Here is a 23,311-nt window from a genome sequence, read left to right on the forward strand (position 1 = left end):
ACAGTTAAAGGCATCAATTTACTCCCTTTGCGTCAGGGCTGGGTATCTTCTTTTCTTAGCAGGGGCTTCCCTGAGGAAAGGGAGCAATAGGGCCCCCACCACACAGGCTAAGTCCCGTGACTAACAATCCACCGGGAAGGCGACCGGCATGGAGCACGGCCCCAACCACTGCCTGGGCCTTCCGTGGGCATCGACGCAGCGTGTCTGCAAACAACCGCTTCGAGGAAGTTCTCTGTTAGTGAGAACAGGCCCATCGGAAAGCACCTGTGCGAATGTGGACTCCCTCTGCTCAGGAACCAAAGTGTCACCAACCCTGGTCAAGGCCCACTGGGCCCCTAGCTCAGCGCTCATGTCGGTGAGTCCCAAAAGCTAGTCTGCTCTTGGGAAGAACAGTGTCTCCCCAGTCACACACTGACAACCACACCTGGAAACCGGCACAAGAAAGGACACGCGACACCCAGGCAGCACTCAAGAGCAAAGACCTCTCACCGCCTGACGCGGCGGCGCCCTCGGCCGGGTGCTGGGTCCACACCCCTCGGGTCTCTATCTCCTCAGTCTGGACGTCTCTGTCCACAGCATCCTCGTTGTACTGGACGTAGGCCTTGAAAACGAGAGAGACCCGGAGTTAGCGCCCGGTGTCACCTTCGGAGCACCTTCCCACCCCCCAAAAAGGCAAAAACACAAGTTTTAAAGTTGATAATGAGTTCCTGTTTTTGTCCAAGGTGTTGGAAATACCAATCCTGCAGAGACCACTGGGTCTTACATGTGGACACACACAGGCCTAATTTTTGAAGGTGTTTTCAAATAATCATATTCAACTGGTAAGTAAAAATTGGACACAAGTGGAAGGAGCTCCCCGAGCCGGAGTTCCCAGTCCCAGATGGGAGCGACAGAGGCAGCGGCTGCAGGGAGGACAGGGACGGAAGCAGCTACACATCGAAAACCTGAAGCTCAGCACCCCGACCTCGGGGCTTCCAAGACCTCGGGGCTGAGGACCCAGAGTGCCCACCTCCAACTCTGCCGCAGGGCAAGCCCTGGGCTCCACAGGGCCCACCTGCATCGCGGGTACGACCCGACCCGAGGAGAAAGGCCCCCAGGAGGTTCCAGCACAACCTGCGGGAGGAGGGTCCCACGGGACGGAAGCACCTCCGTGAGACGCAGCTCCTGCCAGCCCAGAGGCCCAAGAGCATCCAACCCCAACACCACCTACACCCCCACGTTCAGAGAGCACGTCCGCTTTACACGCAGCCCGCCGCTTTCCTTCTGGCCGCCTGCTCAAACACGGCCCCACAGAAGCGTTCTCATGGGGAGCCCAAAGCCTCCGTTCACACAACACAGACACTCCTCATTCCTGACAAAACAATTCAGCTTTGGTCTGGCAATACTGTCCCCCAGACCAACTTCCTGTCTTCTCAGAACATTCTCTGGCTTTGCAAAACCAAACGCAACCTGTTTTATTTTGCAAAGCTTCAGTAAAGAGAAAGTGTCACGAATAGCTGTGAGGTGAGCAGGTCACCTGCTCGAGGACGGAGGGAGCCAGCCTCGAAGCCAAGACTAAGGTGTTCGCTCGCCGAGGTTTGCCCCTGAACTTCTCCCTGTGGAAAGGTCGTACAGAGGGAGCGAACCCAAGTGCTTGCCGACCGCTGACAGCATCAGGGACAGAAGAAGAATATAAGAGACGATGCCCGACCTTACGCCCTTGCTGGGAAGCCGGACAGTCACAGAACTAACGTCTAGAGCGGCAGGGGAGTACAGAGTGTGCGGTGCGGATACGGCAAGTCTGGAAGAAGAAAGGATTCAGCATAAGCCGCGAGGGAGGCTTCGCCTTCGGAACGGACGTGCACACTGGGCACTTGACGGGTGGAGGAAAGCAAGGTAACGGAGAGCGGCGGGCGGGGATGGCGGGCCGGCACTCTGAGACCAGGGGGAGAAGGCAGGGCGCGGGCAAGGGATCCAAACACAACATTCTGCTTGACTTTTAACAAAGCATCTGCAAGTCTGGGAGCAGACCCCATTCCACGCGGGCCATCGTCCCCGCCCGGAGCCCGTGGAGCCCGGGGGGACATCTGCCCGATCTCCCCAGGTTCGTGAGCACCACACGACGGAGGCTCCCTCTCCTCAGGTCTGTACCCTTCCCTCACCATCCCCAAGCCCTAATGTTCCGGAACAGGATGCGGCGCAGTACAAGAGTACCACTTAGTTAACACATCTTTGCTCACCTGCTTGGTATTTTTTTTCCCGAAGTTTCTGATATACATGTCATATTCATTCACTGGAGGCAGATCCAAGAGAGAGAAAGTGAACGAAAAATCCAAGTCAAGGAGCCGAAGCAGCCTTGTACTGCGCATCCTTTAAAACAAATGGAAACAAGAGAAAGTCAAATTAATGATACACAAAGGGAATTACGGGGGAGCATAAGGAAGCTTATGATCAGATCAGGTAACTGCCCGGGACCGAATTTTCCCGTGCGTGTGAGTCTGAGGTACTCAACAGTTGTTAATAACAAGACAGTCACGAACGCACCAGCAATGCAAACAGAGAATGAACCAAATTTCTGGTTCTAATTCCGTGCGCCAGACGTGAACGCAAAATAAAGTTAGAATATGTGCTTGCCTAGAACTTCCATGGAAAGCAACGACTTCACTTCACGAACGGATGCCTGGATCAGAAGGGTTACGTCCTGTGAGGTCACCCGGGCTGTGGCCAGGTACACACCGTCCTTTAGGCCGCCCTTCCGAGATGCCCAGACAGGAGGCGGCCGAGCAGCACATGACACAGCCCATTGCCCTCCTGCCCGATGAGGCCGCCAGGGAGCTTCTTGTTCGTGGTTTCCCCTGGCCTCACACACCGTCCTTCTCCACGCACCTGAGCTGGTCTCTCTTTCCTTCCGGGCCCCCTCCCGTGGCCTGCCCAGGACCAAGCCCTGAATTCACAGTCCATCACCCGCGCCGGATATGAGCTCTGCCTGGCCGGAGCGTTTGCTTTCTCCCATTTACTATGATTTCCACATGGCTGGTGCTCAGACTGCGTGTGGGGAACGGTCTCCACCACTGGGCAGCTTGCAAATGAGATCTGCTCCCTCCCTCCTCACGTGCCCGTTCTCGGGCTTGCCCACTAACCGCCACCTGTCCATAACCCACGCTCTGGCCACTGTCACACCTTCCCGAATTAGCACCTCCACAGTCCTCCACATTCAGCATCGTTTCTGACCCGAAGTAATTCAAGTACTACACGCACACTTTCGTACCACAACACGGTAACATCGCAGGACCTGAAACCGTGGGATGACCCGTGCCCACCAAGGGCCCCCACTGCCCGTCACGACCAGTACACAGAACTTGCCACTATCATCTTCTCGCTTTGTAGAGCGTAATTCCAGCGACAGTGATCCATGCCCACACATTACACTGCGTGGTTCTGTCTCCGAGTTTCTAAAACTTACACTAAACCACACGTAGTTTCCAAGACTTGAATGAGGTTAAAGCAAAAACGAAACCTAGCCATAGTGGCAAAAACTGATTTTACTATTCTGAAGGCCCAAAATATAAGGACAACAAAAATGATATGAAAATTTATTCTTATTAATCATGATTTATAAGTTTATTAAGCAAAGTTTGCTAAGCACCCACTAAAGTCATGTACCGAGCTAGATGGAATGATGGCTTTTAAACACAGGTTTCCTAAAAAACACTTAATTTTTACGTTTACTCCTAAATCATACTTGAGTTTAATACGATAAACCCTTTACTTGAGACTATACACCTTGACTTTCATAAATTTCTAATTTTATAAATTTTTACATTACAAGCTTGGACTGCGACATCCGGGAGCCCCAGGTTCAAAGCTCAGCCGCACTGTTCAGATGTGACCCTGAGCCTCACTCTCCTCATCTGTAACATGGAGCTGCAGGGACCGAGCGACATGGTTACTTGGTGACAAAGAGGGGAGCTCGCATTACCAAGCCTTAGTTCTCTCGACCCTGACAAACTCCTCAGCCTCCCCGTCTGAGACGGGGACCCGGAACGCTGAGGCCGCCGGTGTGCGGGCACTAGGGGGTGCCAGCTGCACCCCGAGGGGGAGCCCGGCGCCCAGACACGGGAGGGCCCGGCTCAGGCAGGTCAGGGAGCGCATGGCTGTGATCCCCTCAGCCAAGACAGGCCGTGACTCCCAGGGTGACTCCAGGATCTAGATGCTGGACACCAGGCGGAGGGGGGCGGAGGGGGGAGCAGGCCGCACACGGACACTATTAACACAACAGCAGAACACGGAGAAGCGCGGCACAAATTTAAAAATGTACCTAACGTCCGCAGTGAGGATGAAAAGAAAACTCCATTTTTTAAAGCACGTTGAAGTATATTAAAATCCCTTCACAAACTCCCAACACACCTACTTTTGCTTAAGGGCCTGAGTCCGACTCTTCTCACGGCGTGAGGCTGTGGCAAAATCAATGAAAATTCCACAAACAGGGGTTCTGGCAGGGGAAGTGTTTGCACCTGCACGAAGAAAGAACGCTGCGCTGTGAGACTGAAGCATCGCTCACGCAGGACCACTCCCTGGCTCCCGAGACGCTGGTTTCGCTAACGCTTAGAGAACCTTCGACGTGTCAGCACTCGCCAGCTCAGCTCTGCCTCCTCTGCGGCCCGCACAGAACGCAAGGGGACTAGGGGCGCTTGGCCGGCTCGGTCAGAACGGGAGACTCTGGATCCCGGGGTCATGAGTTTGAGCCCACGTGGACTGCAGAAATTACTTCAATACGTAAAACTTTTTTTTTTTTTTTAAGATTTTATTTATTTATTTGACAGACAGAGATCACAAGCAGGCAGAGAGGCAGGCAGAGAGAGGAGGAAGCAGGCTCCCTGCGGAGCAGAGAGCCCGATGCGGGGCTCGATCCCAGGACCCCGAGATCATGACCTGACCCGAAGGCAGCGGCCTAACCCACTGAGCCAACCAGGCGCCCAATACGTAAAACTTTTAAAAAATGAGGATAATAATCATTCTGCCTGCATTCATTTGGATTGTTATATCATATTAATTATTAATCATAATTAATTGTATTAATTGCTAATTGTTTTACTAGATAATTTAAAGTAGTATATCACCCAGCAACATTTTTAACATTGTCCTATTTGATCTTTGGTGCTATGTTCAATGCTAGTTTTTTATCAGAACATCATAGCTTTCTCTTTAAGCGACTTGAAAATATTTACTTCTCTTACAAGTGACTTTATCACAGCACGGAGCCACTTCTAACTTCATAGAGGAAACCCCCTGGAAAGAAGGGCTCCCTCAGGAGTGCTCGTGAGACATGTCCAGTGGCCCACGTTCCTGACTCTATCTCCTCAAACCAGGCCTCAGCCCCGCGGACACCACCCACACAGGCTCTCATCGGCTCTGAGCCTCCCTCCGACCTGGTCACTTTCCCGTGTGAAACTCAAAGGCGGTGGCATCTGAAAACAGGACGCGCTGCAGACGGGCCGACTGACACCACGGGAAAGGTGAGCAGGGCCGCACCCAGGACCGGTGGCTCCTGCGTGAGCGCCCCCAGAACGACCTGTGCTCACAGCCGCCCGCAGGCTGCAGGTCACCCCGGGAGGCCACGTGCAGCTCTCCCCCTCAGACTGTCCTGGCGCACAGGACCAGTACCTTCTGAGCACCCCCCACGGCTCCCCCCGCCCCGTCTGCCACCTAATCAGAATGATTCTGCCCCCAAGGACCGTGCGGGCGTGGGTGCCCTCTGTCCTGAGAGACGGACGCGCGTACCTGTCTTTGAGTCCCTCTCATCCTCCAGCGGACCCTGCTTCTGAGCCAGTCTGCAGGACAATTCGCTGACCCTTTCGTTTTCTGCGTTAATGGCTTTCTGAATTTCTTGTATCTCCTTTTTTCTGGCCGGAGGAAGCTCTTCAATTCTCTCTCTTGCTTCCAGCTCGTCGGAGCTGTCATCGTCTCCGTCACAAACCTCGAAGTCATCTTCGTAGTCCTGCAACAATAATCCCAGCTTTGGAACGCTGAAGACAGCCTGACTTTAAAGAACACGCATGGAACAAACACACCGTCTAGAATTAAAGTAGACAAGACGCTCATGACGGCGACGAAAGATTTTTACATCTAACGGATGTCGGTGTCAGTGAGTCATAAATCTGTATGAACTGCTGCCTTCTTCTCTGGAAATGAACCACACTGTACAGATCTACACGCACTGATGCCTGTTGGTACCACTGACGTGCTAACGTGCCTGTGCTGAGAACGGGACAGCGTGTGGTGTGGGTGTGTCCTCCGCACACACACGTTTGTTCCAATGCGCACACTCACGTCTGGGTGCCGTGCACTTGATACGTGCGATTGTAAAACCATTTAATTACATCGGATTGGTAAGCACTGACAGAAGTGTAGCACTTTTTTTTTTTTTAGATTTTATTTACTTGACAGAGACACAGCGAGAGAGGGAATACAAGCAGGGGGAGTGAGAGAGGGAGAAGTAGGCTTCCCGCCACACAGGGAGCCTGACATGGGGTTCAATCCCATGACGCCGGGATCATGACCTGAACCAAAGGCAGATGCTTAACGATAGAGCCACCCAGATACCCCCAGAAGTATAGCACTTTTTATTGGTAACAAGCCTTAATCACACAGATATAGAGTATTAAGGGTAACGAAAAGAGAGAAATAAGGCTGTTAAGTTAATAAAGCAGATTTTAGGGCACCTGGGTGGCTCAGTTGGTTAAGGGACTGCCTTTGGCTTGGGTCATGATCCCAGAGTACTGGGATCGAGTCCCGCATCGGGCTCCCAGCTCCCTCTGACCTTCTCCCCTCTCATGCTCTCTCTCACTGTCTCTCTCTCAAATCAATAAATAAAATCTTTTTTTTAAAAAAAAAAAAAGCAGATTTTAGAACACATTATTTTTAAGCTGCAAAAAGTTTTAACTTTATACAAACTTCAAAATCATCCTCGAAACAAGCCGTGTATTCATCTGCTCCAGCACTTTCTGAATCAAAGTCTTCCTTTCCCACTTCCTAGAGGTAAAAACAAACACACAAAAAACTCAATCACAAATTTGAACGTTGCAAATACGTTGGGAAAATGTTTTCTAAGATATGATGTTGCTAATTTTAAAATATATTTACAAAACATGACCCAACAACAAATTCTCTAAGAAACACCTTGCTAATAGTAAATATGACCATAAAGAGAAAAAAGTTAAAGAACTTACCCTTTATGAGAAACCGCTAAACTCTGATGAGACCAGTAGCACGAGGTGCTTAGTGTGGCCCTCTCCTCGCTGGGTAGCAGATAAGCTGCCCAAACCCTCGCCCCTCTGAATCAGAGCACACCTGACCCCTGGCGCCCTCACTCCGGGCTCCGAATCGGAGAGCACCTGGCCGGTCGCTTCCTCACTCTGGGCCAGAGAATAAACAGGGGAATCGCTAAGTCCCGCAGTGGGAGGGGTGCTCTGTCGGGCTCTGGCTGTGTAGGGAGATGGCACACAGCACCCTAAAGCCATCTTGGTCCAGGTACCCGGAAAACCAAGTAGAAACACATCCTAGGTTTCTAAGATAAGACGGCAGCAGAAATGAAACAGATGTTTGGAAAACTCGTATCGTCCCTCCCAAAGCTGTTTCTCTTCTTACCCACATCTGCTCTTCCAAGTCACAGGAGTCCCTTGACCCCGACCCTCCCCCGCCATCATCCTCAGCCCGGCACCCCCATCCCTGCCAGGTCCCCCTCCTTCTCAGGAAAGACACGTGATGGCGCCACACCCGCTTTCACACTGGGTGCTCCTCAGCCCAGCGGGATGGGCGCACGCACCAGACGTTCACCAGAAGGGCTCTGGTTCCCGTCCTGCGGGGAAACAAGCACACCAGTAAAGGGGCACTTCTGGCACATGGCAGCACGGGCTCGGGGGGCAAAGGTTAGGGTGACAGGGCCTGGCTTCAGGGGTAAGAAGGAAATGACCTCCAATTTTCACCCAGAACAGACACAGAGGAGGGAGAGGGAGCCTACGGGGAGGACGGGAAGCGTGGCCAGACCGTGGTGCATGTGGACAGAAGACAGGGACGTGCAGGGGCAGACGGAGCTCAGGGAGCACCCAGGGACACGGTCTGCCAGCCGGGAGTGCATCCGTCATCGCTGGAGCCCGGGCCAGCGCTGTGCAGTCAAGTACGGCCCGAACCGATGCTCGATGCCACATAGACATCCAGCTGCTCTGCGTCTGACTTTCCAAAGACGCACATTCTCGTACGCCCACAGGACTGAGAGGGTTAATAAGGGCACCTCATCGCCTGGGGGTGGGGAGAGTTATTTTACGCAGAGACTTCATAGGAAAAACTGTCCCCTAAAAGCAGACCTTTGGGCACACCGTCACACAGGGTCACTGGACATCGGCGTGAACGACGCACACCCCCTGTTCTGCAGCAGTGACATGGCTCCTGCTAATCGATAATTGATGAGAGAAACACACACGCTGTGCAGGAGCTTTAAGCAAAACTTGCAGCCTCACGCTGCTGAACGCTGTTCCCGGGCACAGGAGCCCTGACACACACCCACAGGGCCTCCGCACCACTTCCAAGGCGATCCCGCCACTCGGCAAACACGGCGTGCCAGGCGCTCTGCCAGGGGACCGCAGGGCCGTCACACCACCTCTCTGCAGAGCCCGAACCCAGTTGACAACCAGCTTCCACCAGCAGCTGCTCAAGCACCCTTCGCTGGGGACACTGAGAAGAGGGCCCTGGCGCCGTACGGACCAGTCTTGGAAAGAACTTCTCAGTTATCCCTGACCTCCCCTTATAAAAAGATGGTGCCAGGACACCTGCGTGCTGTAGTCCGTTAACAGCTGCCTCCAGCTCAGGGCATGACCCCAGGCTTCTGGGATCCGGTCCCACACTGGCCTCCTTGCTCAGCGGGGAGCCTGCTTCTCCCTCTGCCTGCCGTTCCCCCTGCTTGCGCGCTCTCTCTCTCCCTTCCTCTCCCCCTCTCTCTGATCAATAAATACATAAAATCTTTATTAAAAAAAATAAAAAAATTAAGAAGATAGTGCCATTTCCTTGATCTCCCTAGTTTGGCATTTATTTCTGAAAATTATTTGTTACCCTGACTCTGTCTCACTGATAATGAATCACATCTTCTGAGAGGTCTCTAGTTGCTTTCTTCAATTCTCCTCGACCCTTTTGCATTTAAATACAGAGCAGTGATGACAAGGCTGGCCCTTTACTTAGCTAGAACCTCTGCCCCGCTGCTCTTTTCAAAACCTCCCCCGCCCCGCAGAGGAAGGCTGTGGCGTCCACGCACGCGCAGTGAGCCATACCTCTCCCAACCCTGGCACCGGGACGCCTTCGACGCAACCCGGACTCTCCAACAAGAGCAACAGAAAAGCCGGCAGAAGTCTGTTCCTCCAGCTATAGTGGAAGAATGGAACCCGGCCATTCTCTTACACCGCACACAAAGATAAACTCGAAATGGATGAAAGACCTCAACGTGAGACAGGAATCCATCAGAATACTAGAGGAGAACATAGGCAGTAACCTCTTCGGTATCAGCCACAGCAACTTCTTTCAAGATATGTCTCCAAAGGCAAAGGAAACAAAAGCGAAAATGAACTTTTGGGACTTCATCAAGATCAAAGCTTCTGCACAGCAAAGGAAACAGTCAACAAAACAAAGAGGCAACCCACAGAATGGGATAAGATATTTGCAAATGACAGTACAGACAAAAGGTTGATATCCAGGATCTACAAAGAACTCAAAACTCAACACACACAAAACATAATCATATCAAAAAATGGGCAGAAGATATGAACAGACACTTCTCCAACGAAGACATACAAATGGCTATCAGACACATGAAAAAATGTTCATCATCACTAGCCATCAGGGAGATTCAAATTAAAACCACATTGAGATACCACCTGACACCAGTTAGAATGGCCAAAATTAGCAAGACAGGAAACAACGTGTGTTGGAGAGGATGTGGAGAAAGGGGAACCCTCTTACACTGTTGGTGGGAATGCAAGTTAGTGCAGCCACTTTGGAGAACAGTGTGGAGACTCCTGAAGAAATTAAGAATAGAGCTTCCCTATGACCCTGCAATTGCACTGCTGGGTATTTACCCCAAAGATACACATGTAGAGAAAAGAACGGTCATCTGTACCCCAATGTTCATAGCAGTAATGGCCACGGTCGCCAAACTGTGGAAAGAACCAAGATGCCCTTCAACAGATGAAATGATAAAGAAGATGTGGTCCATATACACGATGGGGTATTATGCCTCCATCAGAAAGGATGAATACCCAACTTTTGTAGCAACATGGACGGGACTGGAAGAGATTATGCTGAGTGAAATAAGTCAAGCAGAGAGAGTCAAGTATCATATGGTCTCACTTATTTGTGGAGCATAACAAAGAACATGGAGGACATGGGGAGATGGAGAAGGGAGTTGAGGGAAACTGGAGGGGGAGATGAACCATGAGAGACTATGGACTCTGAAAAACAATCTGAGGGTTTTGAAGGGGCGGGGGTGGGAGGTTGGGGAACCAGGTGGTGGGTAATAGGGAGGGCACGTACTGCATGGAGCACTGGGTGTGGTGCAAAAACAATGAACACTGTTATGCTGAAAAGAAATTAAAAAAAAAAAAAAAGGTCTGTTCCTCATTCCTCTCCTTCACACCCACGTTCTGCTGTCTAAAAGGAGTAATAATTACCTTAATAAAAAGGGGCTATGAAAGCAAAGACCCACCATTTGCAACGACACGGGTGGAACTAGAGGGTCTTATGCTGAGTGAAATACTCCATCAGAGAAAGATGATTATATACGATCTGACGGATATGAGGAATTCGAAGACAGGATCATAGAGGAAGGGAGGGAAAAATGAAACAAGAGGAAACCACTGAGGGAGACAAACCATAAGAAACTCTTAATCTCAGGGAACAAGCTGAGAGTTGCTGGAGGGGAGGGTGAGACTGGGTGATGGACACTGGGGAGGGTACGTGCTACGGCGAGAGCTGTGAATTGTGTAAGACTGATGAACCACAGTACCCCTGAAAGAAATAATATGTTATATGTTAATTAAAGAAAAAAAGCAAACAATCATGAGTAAAAGCACATCTTTGGATGGGAGGACCAAATACGGAAGGACGGGCTCTCCTTACGGCCGTTTCTTCTCTTCCATGCTTCTGGGCCATGCTTCCACACCGAGGCACCCTTTTCGCGGCTGTGCTGGAAGACAGTGCCGAGGTCACCCAGCATGGAGAGGGTCTCCAGGACAGCCCCAGAGCCCACCCGGGCCCCCCATGGAGGCTGCCCTCAGTGGTTGAGGACTGGGGTTCTGGACCCAAGGTAAAAATACGAGATCACCGAGGGCAAGTAGGCTCTGTGCCTCGGGTGTCTCCTCTGAGAAGTGGGGATAAGAACAGGACAGTGGGGGGCACCTGGGTGGCTCAGCGGGTTAAAGCCTCTGCATTCGGCTCAGGTCATGATCCCAGGGTCCTGGGATCGAGCCCCGCATCAGGCTCTCTGCTTGGCTGGGAGCCTGCTTCCTCCTCTCTCTCTCTCTGCCTGCCTCTCTGCCTACTTGTAATCTCTATCTGTCAAAAAAATAAATCTTAAAAAAAAAAAAAAAAAAAAAAAAAAGAACAGGACAGTGGCCTGTGGCCAGTGGTCGTGTGCCAAGACCCCCAGCAATGCCTAAAATGTGGATGGGACCAAATCCTATACATACCATGTTTTCTCCTGTACGTACATACCTACGACAGAGTTTAATTTAAGAGATGAACGGCGATAACTAAGACTAAAGTAGAACAATTATAACAACACACCATAATAAAAGTCCTGTGACTCTGGTCTCCCTCTCAGTGTATCTTACTGTCCTGCACCCGCCCTTCTCGTGAGGACGTGAGATGACGAAATGCCCCGTGAAGAGATGAAGGGAGGGCAGTGACAGAGGATGACGCAGCGTCGGGAGCCTGACACGTCAGGGGAGGGCCATCTGCCCCCAGACCCCTGTTGACCGCCGGTGTCTGAAACCACGGACAAGGGGGCAGCAGCAGACCTACCTCCTAGTGACTGGGACAGATCAAGGGACCCTGGGCCTGCGAGGGAAACACCGATTGCCACCCCTGCTGTGGTCACTGGCACGAGGAAGGCACAAGTCCTAGACATCAGTACCCACAACTATTCGGTGCGTAAGACTGCGGACAGGAAGACGTGTTGCCGCGAAGAGAGTATGGGGCTTCCATGGATCCAGAGAATTATTCTGGCACATTGTAGGCTTTTCACGAGGCTGAAGAATTAAACCAAGATAAACTCGGTGTTGATGCTGTGAAACATATGACCTAATCATGGGCCAAAAGGAGCTGTCAAATCCCTTCAAGAATCCTTCAGGAGGAAAAGAGATCACAGATTTTGCTCTTCTAGCAAAAAAAAAAAAAGATTGTAAAATGTCTTATTGATAATTTTCACATTGATTACATGTTGAATAATAATATTCCAGAAATGCTGGATTATAAGCATGTTTTTAAATTAATTTTGTTTCTTTTTGTGTTTTAGTGTAACTACCAGAGAATTTATTATTATAAATGTGGCTCACATTATACTCTGGTGAACAGTGCTGATCTACAGCTCCTTAGAAGAATTGGAAGATATAAGGAAAACACTATAAAATCTGCACATTTTCATCCAACAACTCCAGTTCCAGAATTTATCCACACAAAGTGAGGCAGAGCCAGGTCACTAGAACAATGACTTGGGGAAACAGGGCGCTGCATGGGGTGGGCGTGCGTGTGCAAGACAGAAGAAGGCGTCCCTCACTCCCAAATACACACGTTCATGCGCGAGGGTCAAAGCCTACACAGCAAAAAGGATACCTGGGAAGAAGTCGTTGAAAGGCTTTAGCTAGATGGTGAGTGATCCTAGCACCCCAAAACTGAATGAATAAAACACCCCATCAAAATAACAAAAATTCCCTGTGTTTCTGCGTATGCGTATGGATAAAGAGATACATAAAAATATGGCACAGACACTAGAGATGATTATCTCAGGTCATCTCAGGTTTCAGACAGCTACCAAGCAAAGTGACAGGAAAATTTTCTTCAGATACCACACCCCACATCTGCTCACCACATTACCTACAACACGAAACAACCAACTAGGAAAACGCTGGGTGATCATTAGAACCCCAGCGCCCACCACCTCACAGTCACTACAGTTTCACCATGAAGACGATTCTGATGGTAATTACGATGGGAAGAAAGCAAAGACCCGGCATCGCCCTCCACACGCGGGGGACAGTCACGGGAGGGCAGGACCACGGTGGTGTGCCCGCAAGGTCGTCGGAGCCTGGGCCTCCCTGTGGGAAGACTACAACACTGAGGCGGTTTGCTCACTTACCAGACGTCCACCCTCTGTGGGGACAGCGTGGGGATTCCTGTCTCCAGGAGCTTGTCCCTTCCCCTAAGGGGCCTAACGTGCGGCCAGCGGGGAAACACTGTGGCTCTGTGCCCTAGTGAAAGGAGGCGCCTGAGGTCCCGCTATCCTGGAACCCTCCACTTCCCCTTCTAATTCTCTATTTTGAGGCTCTTTTATCAAGGGTGTGTTCGTTTACGACGGCAACATCTTCCTGCGAGCTCCTGACTCTGTCACTACAAAAGGTCGCCCCCAGGGCACCAGGCTCGTCTCAGAGTCAGCCCCGCTGCCACCGGCCCAGCCGCTCTAGCTGCGACACAGGGGCCACGTGGAGCTCCCTCTACTCCGTTTTCCTTCGAGCTATTCGCTTCTTTTCATCTAAACGTGTCCGCTATGTCCTCCTGGAATCACCACTCGAATCACCCATCTGCCGGCAAGGCCTGCCGCAGGCTCTGCTCTCCGAGCCAATCACAAAGACTCAGGGCTACTCTTGCCGCATAATAAAGTCAACATTAATGTCTTACCTTCCTTCTCAAGTCTTTATCTTTTCCATTATTTCTTACTAAATTCTCTGCATACCTAGGAAATAAGATCAAATTCAAGATTAACTTTCAACAAAGACTTGAAACATAAAGCATTTTACATCTCCGCGAAGGCTCTTCTATCTGACCTGACTAAGCTGCTAAGACGGGCAACCCTCCAGAGCCCGTCTCGCTACGGCTGTGGGCACTAGGGTCTCCCTACATTGCTTGTGCTTCAGCAGCAAATCAAGAAAGAGCCTCAGCAGAGAGAAGAAACCACGTGTTTTAACAAAGTTGCGCATCCATCCTTACGAGAGTTCTAGAACACTCTGAAATTTATCAGTCACTCCCAGAAAAAGCATGAGATCCTCCATCTCTAAGAACACGGATGGAGCAAGAGAATATTCTTCTAAGTGAAGTCAGTCAGAGAAAGACAAACACACATGATCTCACTCATATGTGGAATTTAAGAGTTGAGATAAATAAGCAAAGGGGGGAAAAGGAAAGGCAAACCAAGAAACAGACTCTTCCCTCTGGAGAACACGCGGCGGGTCCCCAGGGGGTAAGGTGGTGGGGACCGGGGGACCAGGGAACGGGGTGGCACCGGGCAGTGTGCCGACAGGCTGAATCACTACACTGTGCACCTGACTCTAACATGATACTGCACGGTAACTGCGCTGGAATTTAAATAAAAACTTTTGGGAAATCTAAAGCTTACGTACAAAATGAGATTTTACACACCAACTCTAACCTGTGACCTTCACCAAACCCGCACAAAAGAGGTGCTGTTGTCAGACTGACCCACGAACAAACAGCTCTGGAGGGTCACCCAACAGGCCCCACAGACGCAGACGTGCCGTCCCAGCAGGCTCTGCCTGAGCCCTGGCTGTGGCGAGACAGTCTCCGCGCTCTGACGAACGAACACTGGTCGGGGGCCCTGGTGGCGCAGAGGGGGGCCAGGAGCCCGCAGGCACTCCACCCTCCCCGGGCTCCGCGGGCTGCAGGCCAGGAGACCGCCTGCACACCCTCACCCCCAAAAGTGCTCCTCTCCAAGTTCACGGGAGCAAATATGGAAAAGGACAGAATAAAGGGGCGCCTGGGTGGCTCCGTCATTAAGCGTCTGCCTTCAGCTCAGGTCATGATCCCTGAATCCCGGGATCGAGCCCCGCACCAGACACCCTGAGTGGCAAGGAGCTGTGTCTCCCTCTGCTCCTCCCCGGCTGATGCTCTTCATGACAAATAAATAAATAAAACCTGGAAAAAAAAAGGCAAAATGGGACTAGTAATTTATAACAAGCTCCAGCTCCTCTCGTGCACCCAGACTGTACTGTGGAGGGGCTGCTTCGGGGTAAGTGAAGTGTATCTATCGTTCACTCTCATGTACGGACTCTAATCAGGCCCCGTAAGAAACACGTTCTGCGGAAGCACAGTGTGCTTTCTGACATTCATATTTAGTGTTGTAAGTGATGGTCACCAGAGAGCGCACGGTCCTTCCTGGCTGCCGGAGGGATCTCGGCGTGAACTTGCGCCCCGATGTCGGTGCTCACTGCTCTAGGAAACAAAAATTCCATGACACTCATTAGCACGGCGTAGTGAAGTCACTGTAACTCTAAGTTCTGTACGAGCGTGAACTCCAGATTTCACAAAAGCATCTCCACCACAGAGATAGCTCTCAGGTATCTCCTGAGAGAACTGTTTTTACCCGCTCTCTTCAATCACATAAGTAACGTAAGGAAGAGGAGTAAAGGTATACTGAAAGACAATCACACGTTACCTCGGTGAGTAAAAGACGTTTTTACTTATCAATTTCACATCACTTTCAGATAAATCTGACTAGCTCCTTACACTGTGTAAAATGATAAACTTCCAAACGTAATGTACCTATTCCATGGATCCATCCACCTATCAAAAAGAAAATGTAAACAACTGATCTATAAATTCTACCTCTGTATTTCTCTTGAATTAAGTGAAATTAAACCATTAGATGGCAAGCCAACAAATCCAGAAAGGTGCTTTAAAGAGAGAGGCACACACTGAAATGGCCTGGAGGGAGGGGTATGAGGCAGGAATGGGACAGGTGAAGACCCAGGGGACCAGGGCCAGGGCGCCCCTGGGGCAGAGAAAGCTCACAGCCCTGGGGACTGGCCCATGAAGAGTCAGAGCAGGAGGAGGCGGGAATAAACCACCCAGCAAGAGAGGCAGTCTGGAGCACAGCACACAATGTCTACCAAAAGCCTTGAAAACAGTTAAAGATATTCAAACACTTTCTTGCATCTATAAATACTTGCAGGAAATTATTCCTAGAAAACAATTCCTAGAATACAAACATGTATGAAGGTTTTCAATCTGTTCATCACTGAACAATTTATGAAATAAAAAATAATTAGTAGCCTGAATGTCCCACATTAGGTTGCCTGTTAAACAAGTAAGGTTATGGCCACATGAAAGTACCAGATGCCACTAATACCCATCGTAAAAGAGTATTTCCCAGAATAAAGTCGAAAAACAGCATGATTCCAATTTTGCCTTCACTTACATATAGGAAAAAGAATTTTAAGTATATACATACTTACTACAAAATGGATTATCTCGAGTCTGGAATCATAGATAAATTTGGGGGTTTTTAATTCTTTCTGTAAAATTTTTTCCAAAATTAACTAGAGAAAAGTATAATTACATGTTTAACAGGAAGAGCAGTCTGGCCTCAGTCTACTAAATAGACTGGAATGGGAAAAAAAATGAAATCAGTCATGCCAGGTAGAAAAAAATATGACTTCATGGCTGTCTAGGTATAAAGAAGAAGAAGAAAAAGTAGCTACGAGCAGCTCAGTGCCTTGTTCCCAAGCCGTGTGGGCTGGCCAGCGGGATGCTGGGCTGGAAACAGACGCCCACGGGGCCTGGGCAGTCACTGCCCCCGAAGCAGAAAGGAGCAGGGTCCATGTTCAGCAGCAGTAAGAGAGGCATAATCACGCCGGATTCTTCTCATGAACAACTGCTCCATCACCTTCAGAAGACACCTCGTTACAGTTATTATGCTTAATCGTGACCTCTCCATCCCTGTCTGGACCCGGAGGAGGGGACACCTGGCTGGCTCAGGCAGTAGAGCCCTCGACTCCTAATCTCAGGGTTGTGAGCTTAAGCCCCACGTGGGTATGAAGCCAACTTAAAAAAAAAACAAAACAGAAAGAAAAGAAAAGAGAAGAGAAGAGAAAAGGAAAGAAATGAAATGAAACGAAACTGGAGGAGGTACACAATTAAAATAACAAAAAATCATATAGAGGGGCGCCTGGGGGGCACAGTGGTTTAAGCCACTGCCTTCGGCTCAGGTCATGATCTCAGGGTCCTGGGATCGAGTCCCGCATCGGGCTCTCTGCTCGGCAAGTGGCCTGCTTCCCTCTCACTCTCTCTGCTTGCCTCTCTGCCTACTTGTGATCTCTCTCTGTCAAATAAATAAATAAAATCTTTAAAAAAAAAAATGTTCATAATGAAATATTGGGGAAAACTTCCTAAAAAGATTTTGATCTAGGGAAAGATTTAAAACACAAGAGGAATGAACACGGGTCTGTGACGGCCGCTCTCAATCCCTGCCTCCCTGAGCTCGTTCACACGCCAGCAGGTAAACACTTGGTGGGCCTGATCCCAGGGAGGCCCAGGGGCTTGAGATGCACGTCTGTCCGCGGTCAACAAAACTGCTCCGGTCAGATAACCGTATGCTCTGATCACGGGCAGAGGTGGCTGGGGCCGGGACGGGGTGCGGTCCCGCCGTCAGGGAAGGCACAGACGTAATTTATCACACTCAGCCAAGAGCCAGCCAGGAGGGGCACGAGGCCAGGCAGCAACTGCAAAGATTTTTCAGGACATTCTTAACAAACACTCCTCAAAAACACACACGCATACTTTCTTGGACAGCACCAGTCAACCAGGGGTCCCCGTCTCTGCCCCAAAGGCCTGACCCTCCTGAGCCTCACCACACCTGACCCTCACTTTGCGTCCACCTGAAAGAGAGCACCACCAAGAAACAGGAGAATGAAATCGCTTCGCTTCAGAGTCTGGAAGAACAGCGCAGCAGAAAGTATACACATGAAAACAAAAGATACAATTAGGACAGGAAAATATTAAGCAATTGCAGTTACTATCAATACACACGGGAGGAAAATTAGACCCTTCGCAACAACAGTTTTATTTTTGCGTCTCTTTGTAAACTTACTAATTTTGACTCAAACCTTCTGCTGTATTATCCATTTACTTTGCACTTAATACCATCTTCAAAATTTCAATTTCATGACAGATTTCTGAGTATATGTTAAAGTACATTCACCATATAATCAGAAAATCTGATTTCATATTTCCTAGTAGACCAGCAATTTCTCCATATTGATCACGTCCCACACACGTGCATCACATTTTTACCAAGGTGACAAGTTTATCCTCTGGCTACAGGGAGACAAAACTCTTCTCCGTTAGTGCCCGTCTCAGGATGACCACAGAGGCTAGGAAGCATCAGAAATGGTACCTTGGGGGCACCTGGGTGGCTTGGGTCAAGCTTCTGCCTTTGGCTCAGGTCATGATCTCAGGGTCCTGGGATCGAGCCCCGCATCGGGCTCTCTGCTCAGCGGGGAGCCTGCTTCCTCCTCTCTCTGCCTGCCGCTCCCCCTGCCTGTGATCTCTCTCTCTGTCAAATAAATAAATAAAATCTTAAAAAAAAAAAAAGAAAGAAAAGAAAGAAATGGTACCTTGGACTCCCTTTTCTTAAGATCTTCTCTCGACAACCTGTCTTTTCTATCCGTGTTACTTTGGCGCCGCTCTTCATCAAAGTGAAAGCCTTCCTTGTGTCGCTTTTCCTTGTGTCTTCCTTCCCCTTCCTTGTCAGAGAAGGAGTTCCTCTTTTCTTTGGGGTACTTTTCTCTTCTTTCCCTTGTGCTGCTTTTGTCCCCATGTCTCCTCTCTCGATCTGGCTCGTTCTGCTTCCTGTGCCTCTTCTCACCTTCTTCTTTATACAGCCAGTACTTCAGAGGGTTGTCCTGACTGTCGCCGTACTGCAGCTGTGAATGGGACAGAGGGAAACGCGTGAGCACACGGAACACGGCTGCCTCACACGTGGGACGATAAAGGTGGCGAAGCCGCATCGCCCTCTCTCTTTCTTCCGGACTCTAGAAATGAGCTTCTGGAAAGAAAGACCCACTGCTGCTGACACAGGACAGTGGCGACGCCGTACTCCAGCCTTCACCCTGATGTGGACAACCACGCCCAACCCCCCCGCATGGCAAGTATGCCCCTCCTCCTCAGCCCCTCCCTGTCATCCGTGCCACCTTCTCTCCGACCGAGAATGCACCCGGCACTCCATCAACCCTGTGCAACGTGTCACTTCTGGGAGCAGGGCGCCACACGCCCTGCCGACCTCTGTCCTTGGCAGTTCACACGTCTGCTCCCCAGTAAGGGAGATTCTTAAAACTGGACACTCCTGTTGAGTCATCACAGGTTCCCCAAAAACACCGTGGGCGCTCAGTAGTGACTGCTGACTTCGGTCACACGGCGACACACAGCTCGTGCAGAACACGCGGCCGACACGTCAGACTGCCGGCCCAGACTCCCCGTTTCGGAAGCATCGTCAGTATGTCTCAGCTGAACCCCAAGTGGAACTGCCCTTTCCTCCCACCCAGGGCCTCCTCTCCTCACAGCCAACTTGCGTCACTGCTCACTCTCCAGCCACAGGGCCCTTACCTCCTTCTCGGCTCAGTCCCCGTGGTCCCCGCTCCCGCCGCCCCTTCTACGGCCGCCCAGCAGCCTCCTGACTTCTCTCCTTCGTCTGATGCCCACCAGCTCTACTCGTCTCTGCCAGCACAACCTTCCTAAAGAAACGCATGCTGGCAAGCTCCATGAGCAAGCTCCTCGGTCGGAAAGTTAGATTGCTGCCACACATTTGTCACCAAAGTCCATCTATGGGGATTAAAAGATTTAAGTGCTAAAAAAAATCATAAGGATCCAGAACAAAATACAGGCAACTACTTACGTAACCCTCTGTGGGGGGAAGGCTGTGAGCATCACAGCAACAGCCAACAATGAAAGGCCCGACTACTTCCTGACTGTAAACTAACTCATAAAAACAAAGACCCCACAAACAAAATTCGAAACAGAAACAGAAACAGAAATACCTTTAAAGTACTCTTAGAATAAAATGCCCCTTTAGGAAATAAGTAAACATACACAGGGAATGACTAACAGCAGGGCGTCGAGCCCTGGCATAAAAGGCTCAGAAGTGCTTCTCTGTTCTGAATCAAATTAGCAAAGATTAAAAATTACGATCATGCCCAGTTGCTGCTTTGGACACGGGGAATTATACTCTGACGATATAAACAATTACAGCTTTTCTGTAGAGCAGTCAGTCAGTTTACATTTACTTTCATCTAGCAAGTTCATTTCCAGAAATTAATCAGAGGAAAATAATTATGAATAAATGCGAAAACTTTACCTCATGGATACCTTTAAAATTAAAAAAAAATTCAGAAGCAACCTAAGTGTCCAAAAAAACCCCAGATCTATCAGTACAACTATGAATACCAATAGTGTTAATATTATAGAGAAACAGGACTCCAAAAAGTGTTCCAAGTGTATCCAGTTTAAGGTTCATAAAAGAGTAAAAATCCAATTTAGGAAACAAACAGATACATATGTACATACACACAAAGGCATATGTAAACCTACTCTGTTAGGGTATATACTTAAATATTATCAATAATCATCTTGGGGTAGAATTTGTTTTTATTTTCTTCTGTTTATTTGAATTTTCTAAATTTTTCAAGAGCACCACGTATTTCTTCTGGAAAGAGAACAACACATAGGAAGGAAAGGTGAGAACGTCCTCAGACCTTGACTCCGTGTGACAACACTTTCCAAAAATGCTTCTACTAACCACACGCGAACAGACTCGAGGGAGCCCTTCCCAGGGCGTCCGCGTACCTTTCTTTCTCTGTAGCGTCTTTCTCTCTCTTCGTCCCCCCTCGCGGGGTCTTCCTCTCTCCTCCTCTCCTCTTCCGTCCTCACTCTGCTTACTACAGAAATAGAGCACATTTTTAACACCCACAAACGTCAGCACGTAGGAATGACATCTGACACCTTGCCGCCCTCTCTACCATACGTAACACGTTACGGTGTAGCAGACGAGAACACATACGGAAACATGTTCATCGATTAAAACACATCCTTCAATACCAAGCATGAAAAGTTCTAGACTCTAAACTTAAAATGGGTGAAAGAGGGAGATCACAATGGCAGCTGCTGCAGAAGCAACCTGGAAAAGATCAGACTGAGCCCCGGGAACCTCAAGAGGGGCACCAGCCCACACACATACCAGCAGAGCACCTGGTCACTGACAGAGGTGCTCGGGGGGACAGAGCCCCGTCCACTACGAAAAACTGGCCCAGTCACCAAGTGTTCGGAGGCCAAGAAAGAAATGCCTGCCTCGGAGACAACGGGGGAACTGCACCAGCCCCACAGCCTCCAAGTGCCCACTGCTGAGGGCACCGTGCAGGGAGAAGGCCCTTGTGAGAAGGAGGCAGTCTGTAGCCCACCTGCCGGCAGGCACCTCTACCCACAATTTGAGATCTCTCCCTGATAGTGGAATTAGAGATTCACTTTTGAACATGCACAGACCAAAAAAAAAAAAAAAAAAAAAGTCATTAGGCTTAAAATTAAGAGAATCAACAAATTAAAAGATGAGGACAAAATTAAATAGAAATCACTGAAACAAAGTTCATTCATTCAAAAAGAGCTTGTGGAGGGGCGCCTGGGTGGCTCAGTGGGTTAAGCCTCTGCCTTCGGCTCAGGTCATGATCTCAGGGTCCTGGGATTGAGCCCCGTATCGGGCTCTCTGCTTGGCAGGGAGCCTGCTTCCTCCCCTCTCTGGCTGCTGCTCTGCCTACTTGTAATCTCTCTCTCTCTCTCTCTCTCTGTAAAAAAGAAAAAAAAAAAAAAAAAAAAAAGAGCTTGTGGAGCAGCAGTCAGTGGGAGCCTGGGATATGAGAGAGACCAAACAGCGGGGGAGACAGGAGCCACAGGGATCGAAGGGCCAGGTCCCAGGAGACGGCAGGAGAAAGACGGGGTCCAAGGGACTCCCAGGTTCTCTGACCTAAGGAAGGGAAGGTTGCAGCTGCCATTAACTGAAGTGGATAAGGCTTTGGCGAAGCAGGATTTGCGGGGATTTCAGAAGTCTAGTTCCAGACCCGCGAAGTTTGCAACATCTATCAGACATCAAAGGACAAGAGGATCTGCAAGCCCAGAATTCAGAGATGAAACCCGGCCGGGAACCAAAACTTAGGAATCAAGGACAGATGACCAGTGTTTCTAATCATGAGAAAGGACGCAGTCACTGACAGAGAGAAAACAGCTACAGAAGTCCAAAGACCACGGCCACACTTCACAGAAGGGGAGGCTCAGACGACATAGGGAAGAGCCACATAAATGGCCAAAGAAGGGGGAAGGAATGTCACAATTATTCATATCAATAATGCATTGAAAAGACAAGATCAAAATCAACCAAAAAAGATCTGAGAACAAAAATGATGTTATTAGAAATGCATACCAAGAACATCAAAAAAATCACCCTAAAAAGAGGCAACAGGAGTAAGATAGTTGCTGTTAAACATGCTGAGTGGTGACCCCATTAACTCATAATCCCTCTGCCAAGGACACCTCACCCAACACAAATGCACACCCACGCGCCGGAGTGCACGGCTGCTGGGCTCTGTGCAGACCTGGGCAGCGGCCCTGGGAGCAGAAAGCAACAGTACGTAATAGGGAACATGAACGAGGGGCCTTGGTCCCCGTCCTGTTCATAACTAGGACCTCAAGCCTTTCTGACGAGTCTGAGAATTACTGTGTAATCTCTAAATATATTCCTTTTCAGCTACGTTAGCCAGCTAGAAGTTTTTAGAAGAGCACACACTATTTGCATAGTACAAAAATGACAATACTTACATGGGGAGGGCAGTACGCACATTTACCTTAGAACTCCTGGGAATGAGATAAAAGCATTTAAATCTTGTTCAGAATAAAACTGACACTTTTGAGGAATTCTTATTAAAGAGCACTATTTCTGCTTATTTACAATGTGGGCTGAACTTCAGTCAGGTAACCTAAAATGTGTTTCCATAGTAAACCTCTAGCAAGTAATGAGAAAATTGTTACTCTTTTCACTCACTTAAATGAGTTTTTAAAATGCCAAAAAGAAAACTGAAAAGTACACACACACACACACACACACACCTGGAGGCCTGTACCTTCAAGGTCAAGCTAAGCCACTTACGCAAACCATGAAAGAAAACACAACGATGAGCAGCACGCGCAAGAGGGCACGGCCCCCAGCACTAAGCTCTTTCAGGGAGACAGACAGACAGACGGGCTG

At 49.5% G+C, this 23,311-nt stretch overlaps 1 protein-coding gene across 13 annotated transcripts in view; it reads right to left on the minus strand.

Annotated features, from left to right (window-relative positions):
- DYNC2I1 (dynein 2 intermediate chain 1) overlaps positions 1–23,311 on the minus strand; it is a 57,492-nt gene that overhangs the window by 23,814 nt on the left and 10,367 nt on the right. For 8 of the 13 annotated variants that reach the window (XM_046020298.1, XM_046020307.1, XM_046020301.1 and 5 more), the window contains 9 exons: positions 20,869–20,960; positions 18,645–18,953; positions 15,386–15,462; positions 13,915–13,969; positions 6,934–7,011; positions 5,761–5,977; positions 4,391–4,493; positions 2,220–2,349; positions 490–601 (listed from right to left, as the gene is read on the minus strand). In XM_046020298.1, the coding sequence (XP_045876254.1) occupies positions 490–601; positions 2,220–2,349; positions 4,391–4,493; positions 5,761–5,977; positions 6,934–7,011; positions 13,915–13,969; positions 15,386–15,462; positions 18,645–18,953; positions 20,869–20,960 (1,173 nt within the window). Of the gene's footprint in view, positions 1–489; positions 602–2,219; positions 2,350–4,386; positions 4,494–5,760; positions 5,978–6,933; positions 7,012–13,914; positions 13,970–15,385; positions 15,463–18,644; positions 18,954–20,868; positions 20,961–23,311 lie in introns of those variants that run through there. The other 5 variants (XM_046020309.1, XM_046020300.1, XM_046020297.1 and 2 more) reach the window with 2 other exon arrangements.

This window comes from Meles meles, chromosome 10 (genome assembly GCF_922984935.1).
Source record: "Meles meles chromosome 10, mMelMel3.1 paternal haplotype, whole genome shotgun sequence".
Classification (NCBI taxonomy): domain Eukaryota; kingdom Metazoa; phylum Chordata; class Mammalia; order Carnivora; family Mustelidae; genus Meles; species Meles meles.